This window comes from Pholcus phalangioides, unplaced genomic scaffold (assembly GCF_987345545.1).
Source record: "Pholcus phalangioides strain wild (caught in Gottingen) unplaced genomic scaffold, Ppha-v1.0 ptg000013l_1, whole genome shotgun sequence".
Classification (NCBI taxonomy): domain Eukaryota; kingdom Metazoa; phylum Arthropoda; class Arachnida; order Araneae; family Pholcidae; genus Pholcus; species Pholcus phalangioides.
The window spans coordinates 30,443,957-30,462,367 of record NW_028301606.1 but is presented as its reverse complement, the minus strand read 5'-3'; the positions used below and the strand labels follow the sequence as shown (position 1 = coordinate 30,462,367).

The 18,411-nt window shown below is 38.6% G+C and overlaps 1 protein-coding gene across 1 annotated transcript; it reads right to left on the bottom strand.

The window, feature by feature from the left end:
* Nucleotides 1-1,915: 1,915 nt before the first annotated feature.
* temp (protein prenyltransferase alpha subunit repeat-containing protein tempura) lies at nt 1,916-12,345 on the bottom strand. Its single transcript, XM_089241193.1, has 7 exons — nt 12,097-12,345; nt 9,247-9,448; nt 7,312-7,472; nt 7,055-7,130; nt 6,240-6,344; nt 5,123-5,297; nt 1,916-2,754 (listed from the first exon to the last, which is right to left on the bottom strand). Exons 2-7 carry the CDS (start codon nt 9,315-9,317, stop codon nt 2,143-2,145), a joined length of 1,200 nt encoding a protein of 399 aa, XP_089097319.1. The 5' UTR covers nt 9,318-9,448; nt 12,097-12,345; the 3' UTR covers nt 1,916-2,142.
* Nucleotides 12,346-18,411: the final 6,066 nt, after the last annotated feature.

Sequence of the window (18,411 nt, the reverse complement as noted above, 5' to 3'; positions counted from 1 at the left end):
TCACCTAATGGTCTGCAATACATTAACACTTTAAGTGGCTCAATGCATTTTTTATAGATTATTTTAGTGGCACTCTTGACACATTTTTAGACCACTCAAGAGGCCCGCTGCATACTTTCAGATCATCCAAGTGACTTGTGGCACATTTCCAAATGACTCAAGCGGCCCGCGGCACATTACAACTTAACTCCACCTTTTGTGAACAGGGTGGGGCCACTCCATTGATTTGAAAACGTGTCGTGGGCCACTTAAGTGATCTAGAACAACGCCACAGATTATTTGCGATCTGTAAATGTGCCGCTGGTCACTCAAGTAATCTGGAAATGTGCCACGGGCCACTTGAGGCACGCCATATTTAGGCCGTGGGTTGAGCAACTGCTTAAAAAAAAAGTCGCGGGGGCGAAAATACAGTTATCGTCATCAGTGGCGTCGGAGCCGGGGGTGCTCGAGCACCCACAGAAGTTTGTAGAGCGGGTTCGAGCACCCACAGAATTGATTCAAAATCGAAATTTCCTACATGAATCTCAAGATGGGCACCCACGGGTTCGAAACACTTCCGACGCCCCTGATCGTCATCCCCTGCTCCCGTAGAACTGAAAAAATTTTCTTTTTTCCCTCTCTTTTTCAGTAGCGAGTTGTCAAAAAGGGACGGAAAGCAAAGCAGTGATATTTTGCGATTTCTCGGAATTTTCGTAGTGAGATATTGGCCGTAAATAAAATGAAGGAAGGGATAAAATAGTAGGAGAGAATTTGAATAAAATAAGGCAACTGCGACGAAAGTAGGAGGACATTTCTAAAAAGTAGGAAAAATAGGAGGTCTGCATCCATGCCTGAGCCGGGATTTGAACCAGACCTTAGCAGTCAGAAGCTAGCTCCCCTAACCACTCGACTGTCAAGCGGCAGATCTTGTTTTGAAACATCAATTTCGATCACTCCCCCCCATAAAATCCGCAAACTTTTTTTTTATAATTTGGATATAAAATTATTGAAATAACAAACTACAATTTCACAGCACTGACATTTATCCAATGGTAGATGAAAATGATAATTTATCAAAATAGTAAAAAGAAAGGGTAAACATATTTTATATAATTCAGTATGGGTGTGCGAGACCTATCTCAGACACTCACAACATTTGCGCACTGGAGCGTTTATGCCCAACCTGGGACTGCATATGAAAAATTTTCTATATAAACCTTTCATTTCTTTTTGAGGCACCATGGCCGCAACTAAGGGAGTGAGGGGTGCCAGGGCAAAGACCAGAAATGGGGGCAGTATTTACTTTGTTTTCTGCTAAAAGGAGGGTGCAAAAATGGGTACTGGACCGGGGTGACAGCATAAATTTTCATTTCAAGTAGCTATTTACCGTGCACTAATTCCAGTCATATATTCCCCATATGGCAATTCCAACCAGTGGAGTTAGATGGGAAATGAAGGAGCCATTTATCAATGGTAACCCCAGGCTCAGTAAGTAAAGTTGTTGCTATAATATTCTATGCCTGGATTTGAACTCGTGGACCTTGACAGTAACCTTCATGGTGGAAGACAAACATCTTGCCACTCAGGCACCATTTCTAGGAAATATGATGTAAGTGAAATCATAAAGAGTTGAACTTTCACTCAGGCACCATTTCTAGGAAATATGATGTAAGTGAAATCATAAAGAGTTGAACTTTCACGATATGAATTTGTGACATCTTGAAGCACTTTTATTAATCTCCCATATAAAATTTTCTATGACTGCAATCTTTCATACTTTTAAGAAAATTTCTACATGTACTTTGAAGTGTCAAAGTTCAACTGTATACTTGATTTCGGGACTAAAAAAATGAATGTTGTGAATGTGTGCACCTTGCATTTTTGTACAGCTTTGCTGCAAAAGAAAAGATTATTAACTTGAACTGAACTCTTCGGCTAAATAACATGATTTTATTTACAATTGTTTCAACCAACAAGTGACCTAAGTCTTCTTTTTAAATAATGAAAGGAAAAACAGGAGGCTAAAATCCTTATAATATTTACAAGTATTGAAAAATACTTTCCTCTAACAACAACTATATCGTCTTCATAAAATATTTTACAATAAATTCATTATTTCTTTTGGCAGATTTTGATTTTTTATTCACCCCTCACCATATATTTTCATGGAAGACTAACTGGGCAAAGTGCAGTTTTATTAAGCCACGTAATGTGCTTTAAAATCAATTTCTTCTCCCATTCACTATTTTTTGCATTTTGAAAGCAACGGTGCAAAAAAGATTCCTCTTTCACCGGAGCCCAATCTTCGGCAGAATAGAACCTAGATTCCAACTTGTGCTTCTTGTGACCCAAAAAGTCTTCCGGTTGAATGCACGCATTGGTAGATGTACAGTTCAAGGACTGACCCGATTTGGCACAATCTGGCAGGTGAGAAATTTTGTTTATGATGAAGCGGCGGTGGTTCCATAGCGTTTCGTGCCCTTGAAATGCAGACTGAAGGTCAGAGAGCAGCGACAGCTCCTTTGTAAGCAAAGAACAGAGAAATCTGTCGGTTTTGGCGAGGTCGTTATCGACGATGCCGTCGTCATAGCATGTAGACTGCTCATTTTCTGATAAGGAATTTGCATGCATTAAACAGAACTTTCCCAATGTTTCACTATCGCTGTGTGGTGAATATCTGTTACAAATCAAAAACTGTCTGTAGTGAAATCCACTGTGGTCTGAAACGTGCGATGAAACCCAGTGTTCTGTTGTTTGTAGCTCATCATCAATCACCTGCAACAAGAAATATAATATTCTAAGAAATATTAATTTTTGAATCAGCTCCTTTCATGCATCTTCATTATGCATTCATGATTTACTACAAAGCCATATTGACCAACTTACATGCTTGGCCAAATGTAGCCTACAACATCAAACCTAATCAAAGCCATTATTTCAAGTAAAACTTCAGCAGTTTCTATCACTTCATATTATGGCAAATACTTGTTACTGTGGACATGATTTTTTTTCCCACACTGAAGAGAATGCATACTGTATTATAATGAAACAATTGAATTACAACATTTTAAAAGATTTTAAGAGATTAAAAGCATGGCTCCCATATCCTGCAGGAGGGCCCTTAGGCAGGTGGACCTTGCCCGAGTAGTGCAGTGGTAAGATGCTCGTATTGCACCATGAAGATTACCTTCAGGGTCTATTGGTTCAATCCAGGAAAAGAACAAAATTTATTTATTTACCTACGGAGCCTGGGGCAATCCAACTCTATCAGTTTGAAATTGCAGTATGGCAATATAACGAGTTGGTGTGACCTAACTCGACGGCACTAGGCTGGTGGGCCACCAGCATGTGCCGTCTTAATACATGGGTTCATCCAGGTACTTCAAATGTGTAGAGGGAGACCTCAAAATAAAATTATTGAGAGTAAGCATACTAGCAGGAAGGAATTTTTGTAGCCTAGGTAGCAGGGTTTAAGCTGGATAAACAATTCCTTTCACAAAAAAGCGAAAATAGGGGTGGGGGGGGAAAGCTTTAGCAAAATGCTGCAATGCTAATGTAATGATTCATGGTTGGACGTCTCGTTGCGTACCTCCTGTACGCATTTTTGCAAAATTGGGTGCTACTTTTTTCGCATTCTACAATTTTCTTTCGCATTTTGCAAAAAACGCGACCGTAGCTTAAACCCTGCTAGGTAGAGGCCTCAGAAAGATCATTTAGCCTGGGGAGGGGTTCTATAATACTCTTAAGAAGGCCCTGTCCTCCAAGACCATATTTTTCATGGGCCCCTCTTATACTGGGAAAAAAGAACCACCCGTGTGGACCCGAGCAAAAAAAATTTCACAATAACAATTTTTTTTAAAGAAAAGACAAAGTTTAATCAATTCAGAAAAGTGCCCCCCTCCCCTTTCAGACAGGGCTGTGTAGCCCCTGGAGCAGAATATAAACATTGTGCATGCTGATGGATAACCTCGGGTATACGAACTCCCAAAAGCAGTTGCATATTTTCTTTTTGAAGACATTTGATCAGAGAGAAAACAATTAAAAAATATATATATATATTATAAGGCTGCTGTGAAAAAAGCCTTGGTGGTATATTATTAATCAATCTCTCTTCTTCAATTACTACAGGGTTTTATGCCAATCTCTCTTGTTGTATATGCTATGTGGTTAATAGATTACAATAATAATTATACAATTAAGACCATCACTTGATAAATGGTTGCCAATAAATGCTAAATCACGTAAACAAAGTCACGTCGTTGCCAGTTTGCTTAAATGCAAACACCAAGACATTTTTTGATGGCTACTCAACAGAAGTGACGTCTTCAACGGAGTAGGTAGGTTCCGGGAACTACAGCTGCCCTTAGTAGGTTTTTCCCCCAACAGCGATCGTAGTCATTGATGTCACGACATCATTGTGATATTGCATGTCATTCGCAGCGAGAATGCTAGAACCTGTGAATAGGACAAAGCATGTGGTTTTTCCCACCCTTTTGTCTATATATCTTACAACCACAGCATGTTCCTTGAATGGACAAACAGGACCCACAAATTTTTTAATCAAAAAATAGGCTGCTTTTTATATAATAGACACAAACCCTTCCCCCCATGCCTCTACCTCAAAGAACGTTTTATATAAATATATATAAATTCACATATTTACCCAGGGCTAAAACGTATGAGGAAACAGGCCCTTTTTACAACTTGTTATACACTTCCATATCATCTCCTCGTATGTAAGAGACATGATTGTGAAAATTTTTAACTTTTTCGGGTACATTAACTTATTTTGCTATTTAAGTTTGGCCAGAAACGTGAATGTGAATCCCCCTATCGAAACACATGTCACAAACATTTTAGGAAAACAATATTCATAGACTAACATGGGTAGAGTAAATGTTCAAATGCCATTTTTCATGTTATGGAAATTTGCATATTCATTTTTCTGGCATAAGGGGGATTTATGTAGAATCTGATTCACAGCTCATTTGTATGGAATAGCATTTCATTCTTTGATTAAACCATCTATCACCCCAAAAAACACATATTAAATTAGCAATAAATTTCAATTTGCTGACACAAGCTCACTCTAATTACATAGGATGCAATAAAATTCCACTTGATAAAATCAAAAAGTAATCACCTTCGGGCAAAAGTGAAGTAGGTGTTTCATTATCCACATCCGATGGTTCCACGAGTAATAGTTACTGGAATACTTATTGGCAGTGTCTGTGCAGAGTGCTATTTCATTCAGAAGAACATCTTTTAATGTACATAAGGAAGAACAATTCTTTACTAACCACATCAGGACCCATTTCCTGAAGGGGGAAAAAAGAGTCAAATCTTAGGCTTTCAGTTTTAAGTAGAGTTAAACAACTTATTTATGATGTCACAAAAACAAAAGTGAAACAATAACACTATACATTGTTTTGTAAGTACAGTAATACCCCCAACATAAGTCTTCGTGACTCAAATCATCCAGCATTTACGTCATCTCATCCTGAACAGGAATTTTTTCAATTAGAGACACTGAGAAAATGTTGAAAGCATTTGGCCTCTTATTCTTAGAATGGAAATATGTCATATGAAAAAGATGTACAGATAAGAGTATAAAGATCATTTGCGCATTACTTACTTTCTCTGACACGGGCATTATTATTTGAAAAATTCACCTTGACGTGTTTTTTTTTCACTTACATTGTTAGTGTTGGAATGAATTACTGACACAAATCAGGGGTATCAGTGAACAGTGGTGTCTACACTAGGGATAGACAAATCTGGAAAAAAAATTTAGACATCGGCGAAATTTCATAGGTGCGAAGCACGCATACACACATTCGCTCTCCCCTGACAAAGTCGGTAAAAAAATGAAGCTCTCTTTTTTTGCTTGTCCAGGACCCACGGGCCTTTTTCCATGCTAGTAGGCATGCTGACAAAATTTCCGATAATTTTGTGCTCTTTTCACGCTTCAATTCAGGTGTCATACATGAAAAAAAATTAGGCTCTAGTATATGAATTTTCTAGTCACCCTGGTGCCTAATATTTGTCAAGCCCTAGTCTGGATTTCAAAGCAATTCAAGTCAATGGCAAAAAAAAATATTTCATTTGTGAGTGGAGGATATTGATTCACATAGGAAGTAGATAGAAACCTTGACAAGGTCTATCACACCATGTATATTCAACTCACAAAAATGAATATGCATTAGCCTTTTGTGATGTCGAGGTAATAAATAGCTCAAACTAACAAGAAAGCATGATACCTATGAGAGAAAACCTGAGAACTTTTTGGCTTCCTACTAAGAACCACAGCGGAGAACTTCAGGTCATCCTTGGCAGCATGTTTTCCAGACTGGATTAATTCTTTCCTAAGAAAATTTACGTTTTGCAATTAGATGAAACAGTCTTTGAAACATTGTTAAATTCAGCATATTTTCAACACAAGCCTTTCATATACAGCAAAACGTCAAAATAACATTATTCAAAGAACCAGAAAAACGTATAGTTATAAAGGAGTTATCGTTAGAGATGGAACATATTTACACTATGAAAATGTTACCAGAGAATAATATTGCTAACACAGGTAATTGTGCAAATAGAGGATACCGTTATATACAAATTTAGATGCATCATTATGAGTAGAGCTCAGATTTTTATGACCTAAAGATGAAACGTTGTTGCTGATCAGTTAAAAAACCTGAACTAAAAAATGTCAAATTTTTTAGCCTATCAGCAACAATGTTTGATCTTTAGGTCATAAAACTCTGAGCCCCAATTACGAGCTTATCATATCATGCCAAAAGCATGATGTGCAATGTCCTTGGGAAAAAAGAATGCAGGAAATGACGTTCGAATGTTTACCCATATTAATATGAAATTTTTTTTTTTGTTATATTTTTTTTCAACAGGGATATACATTCGCATTTCAGGCAAAACTTAAAAGTAGCGAAAATAAGGTGTCCATCAGCTAATAAATAAAAGTGAAATTTTGCACATTCATGCTTCTAGCATGAGGGTACAATGTTATTTGTATCATTAAAAGCAATAACAATTATGTGTGTGTGTGTGTCACTCCTACCTCGAATTCCATGCAGTTTCCATGTCTGGGTTAATCAGCAATATAGCACTTGTTATACTCAGCAAAACAGAGGTCTCTGTGGAAAGAAAATTCAACAATTAAATTCTCGGTACCCACATATATCAAAGCACAGCATTACAGAAAGTTTAAAAAGTATTGATGTTTAATAAAGCTACACATCACACACACTAACAGGCAATGCTATTCAGAAACATGGATCAAATGTTGCTTGAAAATTCTGAGATAAAAAAACTCACCTGTTTTGTGTGGGTGCTGTCGCCACTGAATGAACTTAGTGTATGCATAAAGGTAAACGTGCTGAACACACCAGCTTTCGAGGGCTACTTTATGGTCCACATGTATCACTGGGCATTTATTACATATTGAGTCGTTGACTGGCAAGATGTCAAACTCGTCACTGAAAAATAAGAAGGTTTGAATAGCAAATACTCAACCAATCATTCACTTTCTTGAAAAATATCCATAAAAATATAAACAAATATCATGTGATTCCATGGCCTCCATAGTAATGATGATATCATAACGGATGGTGTAATTCCATGGTCTCTAGTCTCAAACCTATGGAAAAGAAAGGGTTCAGAAATACTAGGTCATTGAGCTACTAGTATTTCTGACTAGTATTCTAGTAATACTAGGCCAAAAGCTGAACGATTGCTGACAACTCTGCCACAGGGCCAGTGCAGTCAAAGAAGAGAATCTATATATCTGGTGATGAGGAGCTGAGATAAGTGACACGAGAAGCAGCCTTCACATGGTAAAAATTGACTTAATTAAATGTTTCGGAGAAAATAATATGGTGCAAATAGAAAAATTCTTTGCCAATTGATTGTTTGATTTTGTGAAATGCCAGAGAGTTATCTTAGCACAGGGGGACACACCCGGGTGTTGCTCTGAGAGATGCATATTGGTCCAAAGATATTATTCTACTGCAACTGGTACGAATGCTGCCAGTGCATTAATTTGCACAGAGATCCACAACTCTTTTTACAATGGTCCTACCAGATCACCAGCAAAAAAGAAATTTCCAGTTTATATCAAGGTATGGTTAATCTGTAGGCGGCATGCCACTGTACCAAGAATGGCACATGAAGGTCTCACATAAAAAATGCGTGAGAAATAAGGCAGATAAATTTTTTTACATGATGGATTAAGGATGATTTCTGTCGTAAAAAACTTTTTCAACTCGAACTATTAACATAGGCCTACATATGCAATAGCAATATGTAACTACTACCTACAAGTGTAGCTTAAAAATAATTAAATGCAGTAAAATTCTGTCATAACCAGAGCTTTTGATAGTGAGGAAAGTATTGGTGGCAGAGGCTTAGGTGGATTATCCCTTATATCAGGAGGTGCACAACCTTTTCAGTCCACACGCCAGACATGCGATATTTAAGCAGCTCACAGGTCAGAAACTTGTTTATATCAAGGGGGAGTGATCATATGGGTCGTGTTTTATGAAATAGCAGTTCCCAATGGAAATTTTTTTTTTTTTCACTCTTATTTACAAGACTTGAATTTTTCAAATGGAGAATTAGAATTACTTTCATGACTAATAAAATTATATTATGATAATTATCACTTAAATAATTGTTATAATTAACTATGATTATATAAATATATTCATCTCACATATTTGTTAAACATGTATGCTTTTTTTGGTGAATTACATTCTTACCCACCGCAACCTGCTGCAGTCCTTGATTTTTACCATTGGTGAGTTTTCGCCAATTTTAGTGACGGATGGTGAATTTAATCGCTGTTGATAATTTTTTGGTTGCAAATGGCAACTTCACTTACTTTTATTGCCCTCTAACTATTTGTTCAGCTGTGATTAGCAACTAAAATTGCCTTTGATTTTTTTTTTTTTTTTTTTTTTTGGCTGTAAGTGGTAAGTTTACTTTGCATTCAACAGGGTTTTTTTTTTTGATAATTGACTATATTTCTTATGGATCCCGATTTCCCATACTTTCATGAAGGAAATATAGTCAGTCTAAGCATTTATTACATTGGGTGTTCGTTTTTTTCCAATGGAACACCTTTTGCGGGCCGGATAGACTCCTTCTCTTGGCAGACCACAATTGCGGCACAGTTGTACATGCTTTCCCTACACTGTCTGGAGAACTTTTTGATGAGGAATGTATTCAAAATTCAAAAAATGGAAGACTTACATGAGAGGATCTTTCTTAAAAGTGTTCCTCAAGTCCAACAAAATCCTTTCGGCTAAAACATCGGCATCCATGATTATCAACAGAAATATAAATAAGTACAATGAAACACTGGGAAAATGAATGCGTAGATTGGAGTGCTCTCGCCTAACAGCATCTTGATGCAGCAAGCTTCAAATGAGATGATCGACATTATGATTGAAATCTGCGAAAAGAAAAACTGCCGCATTATACACTACAATGTATCTTACATCAAACTTGATTAACATGCAAGTAGAAAAAAATATCCAAAAAAAGTGACAAACAACCCTGATTTCTCAATAGTTCATAATTAATGAACGGAGCACCCCCCCCCCCCCCATGCAAACCTTTGGTCCCAAAATGCACAAAAACAATCATTACAACAGACTAGATTCATTTCCTTCAATTTCATTTATCTGCATTGATAAATCTGATTACCACGTACAGGCTCCCCTCTAACCAGGAGCGGCTTAAGCGAGGGCGGAAGGGTTGCATCACAGCAGGTTGTTAGGGGGGGGGGTGGCGGTTTAGGCTTTAGTTAAGGGCCAAAATTAAAAATCATGCTTTTCAGCCATACTTTAACAACAGAGATGTTGCAGGTAAGCTTGAGCCACCCCCTCCCCCGCCTCTAACATCGAAACCTCCCTACCAGCTAGAGAAGTACCCCCAGCCAACCAATTTATATATTCCCTCCCTTGAAAGTATGTATACCAGATCTTATCATGAAAAGCCTCCCTTATGCACCCGAGACCACTGAGTATGACGACCCACATATTAAGACCAATAAGCTGTATGGACTCCTCAATTACCAAAGATATTCATTTCGCTGTTTATTACTCGCTATCACACTAAAGCAGGTTAATTTCCAACAGTGCACCACTATAATGAAATTTTTTCTATCACCAGACCTAATTCAGCAGGTCCTATTTCGGTCCCTCACATGCTTGAACCCTGCTTTAGTCACTCATATCTTGCAATCGCTGTAGGTTAATTGTTTAATCATTCAACCGACCTGGTCCCTTCTTCTCTGGGTTGTTTTTTGGTTTCTCACCTGCTAGCAAACTTTCTAGGTTACTATTTTCGTCATTTACCCTGTCCCTTGCTCTTTCGTTCACTTACACATCTGCAAACTCTTTAGGTCACTCACCAATTTGTTCCCTTGTTATCAAGGTTACTTTTTGTTCACTATATGTTTGCAGTCTCACTATCACTCTTTTGGGTCACTAACTGACCTGTTCCCTTGCATACTAGGTGGTTTTCGGCCGCTCACATGCTTGCACACTGTTTCGATCACTTGGAAATTCGTCAGGCACAGCCTCAGAAAAATCAGTTGGCTGGAGGTCCACAATGCTCTTAAAACGGCCCAGCTCACAGGCTTGCATTGCTCTCTCGACGAAATCTACTACCTCTTTTGGTCGCTTTTAGACATGGTTTCTTGCTCTTTTTGCCACTCACGCCTTTGCGTACTCTATAGGTCACGACCCATTCCCCTGCTCTCTAGGACACTCACAAACTCTGACATTGTTTTCATCACTCATGTAGCCTACTTGCAAACTCTCTACATCACTCCCTTGCTCTTTCGGTCACTCACATTCTCGCACACTGTTTTGGTTACTCACATATTCGCAAAATCTCTAAGTTAATCTTTTGGTCACTCATGTATTTGAATGCTTGGTCTCCTTTCACAAACACCAGTTTTGTCTGGACAAGAAAATTGCAGGCAGTCTTTTTTTGGGCAGGGGAGCAGTAAAATTGGGAAAGAATGGAGCCATTTTACAAAGATTGTATCTTTTCCCATCCAGCAGCATTGACACGGCCGGTCCGAGGAATAACAAAAGACAACAACCGGAGGGCAAACCAGGACAGCATTCTCCTGTAAGGGGCCGTTCAAGTATTATGTAAGCAAATTTTTAGCCATTTTGGACCCCCCCCCCCCCCTTGTCAGCAAAACTTCGTCATCAGCTGTGCCCCTCTGAATCCTAACTCATATTTTCATAAAGGGTGGTTGATGACTAGCATTATCCAAACTCTCCCCCCTCCCCATCAAAACTCAGCAAATCGGAAACCCCCCCCCCATCGATGATGACGTAATACTTGAACAGCCCCTAACGATTACACCAGTGTGTGTGGAAAGGGCTTTGCACTCTACATTACTTATATGGCCACTCCCGGCTTAGGCTAAGGTTATAGTGAAGCAAAGAGGTAAGCAGTACGAGAATTGCGACCACAAAAGAAAAAAATGCATGGGGGTGATGGAATAGATGTCCGCACATACAAAAAAAAAGTAGGATAGATAGAAAATGGCTGGAGGGATTCTGATATATAAGGGAGTGATGATGATGAACCGCTCCAGAGAAGGGAGAAACAGACCAATCAGCAGATAGCAAAAACCAGCAGATGAGGGCGAAAACAAACTCGATTGTTCTCAAGTCGTGCACCTCATTCAGAGGCCTCTGTTTTACCTCACTGCTGGAGTATGTGTAGTATAGAATATGAAACAATATGATTGTTTTCATCCCTAGGCCCCCATTGTGCACTCCCAAACCTCTCGGTTGCGTCACTAGGTGTTCAGCGTTAGTCCCTCGCTCTCTAGGAAAAGGCATTTATAGTTTCACCAATTTCAGAGGCCCTCCTTCCCCCCCCCCCCCCATTATACTAATTTTCTTGACCACTCATTTGTCAAATTTGCCACCCTGGGCTATATGCAGTTCACAAAGGGGACCCCCCCCCCCACCTCTCTGGTTGTATATATATTTCTATGATTTGTTCAAAATTACGTTGATGCCAACGTATTCATTATGAGATGTTGACAAATAAAACATTCGAAATTACCTTACATCACGCAAATTATAAACATCATTCAAATGAGCACCTCATACGGGAATTGAAAGCTTCGACTTTGTGCACCTGAGTCATCGATGCCCTATTTGTAGGTGTAAATCAATGGACCTTCGAGTTTGTTTTTTTGTAAAACTAAAAACATTCATGCGAGGATTCATCCACAAACACGTCCATGATCATGAATGTCTACTGGCAGCGAAGGTTTACGAGGACTTCCGTCTTTCCTTCCCTGATCAAATTAAATCATAGGTCTGTTGCAGTGACATCTATTGAGTAATATGGAAAGTGTTTTAAAGTTCGAAAAATTTGAATTATCAAATTTCAATGGTTATATTTTGTCGAGAAAAAACCGGGTCTAGCCATGAAGTTGCCAATTTTGGCTAAAATCGCGCAAAATTAAAATTAGAAGCACAACTACAGTCTCGCCGCAGCGCTGAACATATTAAAACGCACGTGCGCATTAGCCCAAATGATATTTGATTCCCCCTGTTAAAAAGTCTCGCCGCAGAATACAACAGGTCTACAACGGTACAGTTACCTATTATCAGGGCCGCAACTGGAGGGGGGAGGGAGCAGGCGGGTCTCGTGCCCCGAGCGCTGGACGAGAGGGGGGAAAAATTTTATTCCTAAACTTTTTCTTCCACATTACAAGGGGCTGCCAAAATGCGCACTTCCCCAGTGTAACCAAACATCTAGTTGCGGCCCTGCCTACTGTTCAATCATTACCCTTCATACACAGTTAAAAAAAATTGATGGCAGATGGCAGCACTACACATAACAAACATTACACAGAAACAAACTTCTTGGAAGGTTCACTAAACGCACACACAAACATTCCAACATGTACCAATTCGTTAGAAATGCCGCAAAGAAATATGGACGAGGTACATGTCTGTTTTAGTAGCCCATATGATATTATCGTGTAATAAATGCAATGATTTACCACAACATAAATTTTATATTTCGTCACCTAGTGAGTCTATTTCCATTATGAGCCAATAAGAAAGAAATAAGTCGGCTCCCTACGGTCGCTTTTCTATGCAGAGGCGGATTTAACAGTGGGAGCACCGTTTGTGCACTTGGGTCCCGACTTCTGAAGGTCCCCGAAAAACCTAAACTTTACACTTTTTTCTAATCTAAGCGGGGCCTAATACTTTCTTTTGTTCCCGCGGCTTAAACTGACTTTAATGCGCCGTTCCTATGGGGACTTCCGTTCGCCACTGATCAGAACGCGATGTTCTCAGTTTGCAACAACCCCCCTAACTCCGTGCTCCTCCTGATATACAGGGTGCATAAGTAACAGAGCGTATGGCATTTTACTGGTGAACCGTTGATCCTAGAGGTATACTTCCAGTTAGAAAAGGAATGGATTGAATTTTGGTTTTATTGGCGCAACGACCTCCAGTTAGAAAAAGTATACAAATAACATGTACCACTCGGATATGTCATTCGCGTTGTAAAGGGCTGTATAGTTATTAAAATAAAGAAAGTAACTTTTTATGCTTCTCTGTGTGCTCCAAAACCCAATTTGAAAGTTATTGCCCTGTTTCTCTTGATGCCAACAAAAACTTTGTTTCTAAGTGCAATATTCGCTGAGATATTCGAATTTGAAAAACGGCGAAAATTGGAAAAGAAATAACGTTGAATGCGAAAAAAACCATTTCACCTGTTTTTAATGCTGATTTTTTCCCTCACCAATTTATCTCCGTTTTTCGAATTTCAATATCTCAGTAAATATCGCTCTTAGGCCAGGATCACCCTATAAAAGTTTTAGAAAAGTTCTTTTATAAAAATTGAAAAATTCGACCAATGCTTGCCCAGGCTGACTAAGCACGTAGTTGTGGCCCGGCTGGGGACCAGGAAGATTCTGATTTTTTTACTCTATAAAATATAAAATCGCTATAGGGGGGCGCCCCGACATACGTCCCAGCCCAGGGGCCCTGCTGCAAGTTGTGGGGGCCAATGTGTGGTAATGATGGCTCATGATTAAAAGATGGATCAACTTGTCCGGCAAGAAAATGCGGGGTAGTTTCTCTAAAAGAGGGACGCACGCATGGTCACGGACATTTTGTTCGGAAAACAGTGGTCTGTGGCTTGTAAAAAATCAAAGGTTTGTTTCAAGTTAACCTAAGGAAAAACTCCATCATTTTCCCGAAAGTGAGACGCCGCCCTTAAAGGCGGATGAGGATTTGCAGCCGGGTGGCAAGTGAGCTTCAGCCTCCCCTGCTCATATGCTATTCTAATGTGTTGAAGACCCTATAGCTTCTGGATAATATGAAAAAAATTATCGTACCACATCCGGCGCTCGGAATCAGAACCAGTGCTCTGACAAGATACATAGGATCTCGAATAATCAAAAATAAGGCACCAATGCAGTATATTTTCAGTAGGGTCCTGTCAGAACAGATTTTCGATACACTGCTGACTACGTAAGACACTAGAGCAAGTGGCAAGTCATGAGCATTCACAGTCAGCTAGCTGAGCGATTGGCCTGTTGTGACATTAGAATACAGTATTGTATTTCTTAAGGGAGGATCATCATCCTCCGTCTTAGCCTACTACTGAACCGTACATGTACCTCATGCACATACCTCTGTGGAATTTCTAACGAATTTGTACATGTCTGAATGTGCATGTACGTGTTGTGAACCTAACGGGAATTATGTTTCTGTGTATAAGCTGTTATGTGTAGTGCTGCCATCAATTTTTCTAACTATGGGTGAAGTGTAATAATTGAATAATTGCACCGTTGTATGCCTGTTGCAGTCTGTGGTGAGACTGTTTAACGGGGAGATCGCCTCACATTCACGCCTCGAAAAGTTGGGAACCACAGAAAACCAACTTCAGCCGACCACCACTGTGGCGACGGTGGGGGTTCGAACCCGGGTTCTAGCAATGCGAGATTGTTCGTAAGTATGACCACTCGACCACCACAGCGGCTTCGTCTTAGCGTAGCAAAACCAGTTTTTTGTTGAAATTGACGTATAATCGTTTAAACAAGCTAGTGATTGTAGAGATAATTCTGACGTCACACTTTGCACATACATAGCGGATCTGTCAGCCCGGGTTTCTAGGAACCCTAGCTATAGCGATAAGGTTGACGTCAAGCTTTCGTTCAAACATAGCGGATGAGTGAGCCTGGGATTAAAAAAGCCCTAGTATTTTTTTTTTTCATTGGTAATGCATGTTTCAATTCCGAGCTTCAGATGTGATGCATTAGCTCCCCCCCCCCCCCAAAAAAAAAACAATGGGTCGTAAAAGTATGATTCTCAGCACACTCCTTATATCTACTTCGAGCGAAGATTCTTGTTCTGTGGTTTTGGTATAATCTTTACGAGAAAGCTTCGAAGCCCGAATGCTAGCCGGTCTCGCATTTGATAAAGCCTTTCCGCACAGAGGAGGCAGACCTTCAACACCGCACTTACAAATTACGAATGAAAACTCAAGCGTTTATCAATTTCAAAATATGGAAAACAGATGGCAGCACTAGCTAGAAATCGAACCAAATTACTCTGACAACATTAATATGTAATATGTTAGGGCCGCCACATATACGCACAACGCGTTCTGGCATACACCGATTCGTTAGAAGTTCAACAGATTAATGAGTACAAAATGCATGCACGGATAACCTGGGTCATAGTATATACTATGACCATAGCTAGGGCTGTAGTACTCTATAGTCCCGCGTATGTTTGAATATACATGACCAAAAACTCATTATACCAATTTCTTCTCAACTTTTTTGGTATTTTAAAAAGTACATCTTTTAATGTAATTTCAATACAAAATACGGCTATAGATAAGTAGAATACTTTTCATCTAGAAGGAGTTGATTCCTTGTCGGTGTCATTTTTTGAGCTGCTGACATTTTACTCATTCAATTTTTTTAAATTCGCACCAAATTGAAAAGATATTTTAAATGCAATTCTAGTTGAAAACCATTCAATTTTGCTAAGCAAGATTTTATCTGTTTATAAATAACATTAAAATCAAGGCAAACTGTATATTTCACCCTTAACACTAGAACGGCCGCAGCAGTCCTTTTGACTGTTTTTAATTTTGAAAACGCTATAATCTGGACAGTATTTGATGTACACATTCAATTTTTGGTGTCTTTTCATCATTTATGTATTTCTCTTTGTATACAAGGATTTGAGGACATTGAAGGTTTTTTCCCCCGACGTTTATACCTAGAACGGCCAAGAGCAGTCCTTTTGACTGCTATAAGTAAATTGTATGTTTTCTCCGTTGATGTATACTTTTAATTTTAGGTTTAATGCCTATCATTCACTGATGGCACACAACGCAACATATATTCAGGAGTAATATACCAATAAGAAAAAATTAATATAAAATAATACTACCAGCATTATTTTATTTATTTTGTTATGATGCAACAAATAATAATAGTATTTGTTACATCATGTTACTGGAAATCTAAAAAGTCTATTGGCAGAGACAGTACGTATAAGCAATCAAAAAACACTATGTCTTATTTAGCTATAGCTTCTGTTATCAAAGTCGAGGAGACATTTTTTTTTTTCTGATGGTTCACCTGGCAAGCTCAGTTTTTGTTTTAGTTTGACATTTCATGACTCTTCATGTCACCATCTGCTTTGAAAGCTTCCTAGAAAACAGAGGTTCATTCACAGTGTGGAGAAATGGCTTTCAGAAAAAGGTTGTATTAGAACAAAATAATGATATTTTATCACTAGTAAATGATATTTCGGACAATAAATCAGAGGCTGAGGGGACTTATGATGCAAACTCTGTCAATGAAGATAGTGATTTTCTGCTATATCTACCAAAGAGAGTGATTCCGGAAGCGACTGTTTTCTGAATTAGATAACGCTGATGAAAAACAAAGATGTATTTTTTTTTAATTGTATAATCTATATAAATTGATTTGTAGTATGGAATCTCAATAATGGTCTTTTTTCCCTTGATAGTGCAAATTTACGGTGGCATAATACTATATGTTATCCATAGCGTGCGCGAACAACTATTTAGTGTGAATAAAAAAAAAAAGACCGTGATATACATACAAAAAGGTGTGCATCATCAAAATGGAGCAATAATGTACGATGTGATGTGTATGCAATGTTTATCTTTTTTCATGGTAAATCTTGTCCACAGTTGCCCTCTAATTTTTCATATTTATAGTTGGATAGTCATTTTATGGACATCCTGTATGTTTAAGAAAACGCAAATTTCTTCAAAACTAACAAATGAACCATGTGGGATAATGCTTGTTATTTTTTATTGTAAAAATTTAGTGTGATTAAATATATTGCACTAAAAAGAAGCAGAAGTCACACAAAATGACTGCTAGTGGCCCTTATAGTCATAACGTATAGTCCGGCTCTTCTAGTGTTAATTAACCATTTCAGTTAATTAGAAAAACCCATTAATTAATTAAGTTTCTGTGTTGATGTATTGCTTCAATTAAAAATACATTTTAACATTTACATCCATTTTTGTATAAAAAAGATTTTTTTTTTTTTAATGTACGGTTTTTGTGGAGGTGAACCATAGAGAGTTAAGTAGTAGTAGCCTACTTTTTTCACGAGACTTCTGTGTAATTTTCGAGTGCATAATCTGCATTTCGACTGGTGTGCTATGGGGAGTCTGTGGCAGACACCGTTTTACTATTGAACCACGCATATGTGCACCCCTCGTCCATATTCCTCTGAGGAATTTCTAACGAATTGGTACATGTTGGAATGTGTGTGTGTAGTGAACCTGACGAAGTTTTTTTTTTATTTGTTTTTCTGTGTAATGCTTAAAGTATATAGTGCTTGCATTTGCCATATATTTTTCTAACTATAAGTGAAGTGTAATGATTGAATAATTGTATTGTTGCTGTAAGCGCCTGTGTGTTGCTCTCTGTGGCGAGACTTTTTAACGGAGAGATCGGCTCACATTCACGCCTCGAAGTTGGGAACCACAGAAAACCAACTTCAGCCGATCACCGTAATAATGGTGGGGTTTAAAAAAAAAAAAACTGGGGATTTTGGGGTTCCGAAAATCCTCATTTGTGTGAAGAGAAGCCACTGCATTCGCCTAAAGTTACTGCGGTATGCGCCAGAGGCATTATCGGCTCCTTCTTCGTGCGAGAAACGATTACTCCTGAACGTTACGTTACAATTTTGGAACAATTTGTCAGCACACATGGCGCATACCGCAGCCCATGCAGTAACTTTAGGCGAATGCAGTGGTTTCTCTTCACACAAATGAGGATTTTCGGAACCCCAAAATTTCCAGTTTTGTTGTTGTTTTTTGTTAAAATTTTAAAAAATTTAA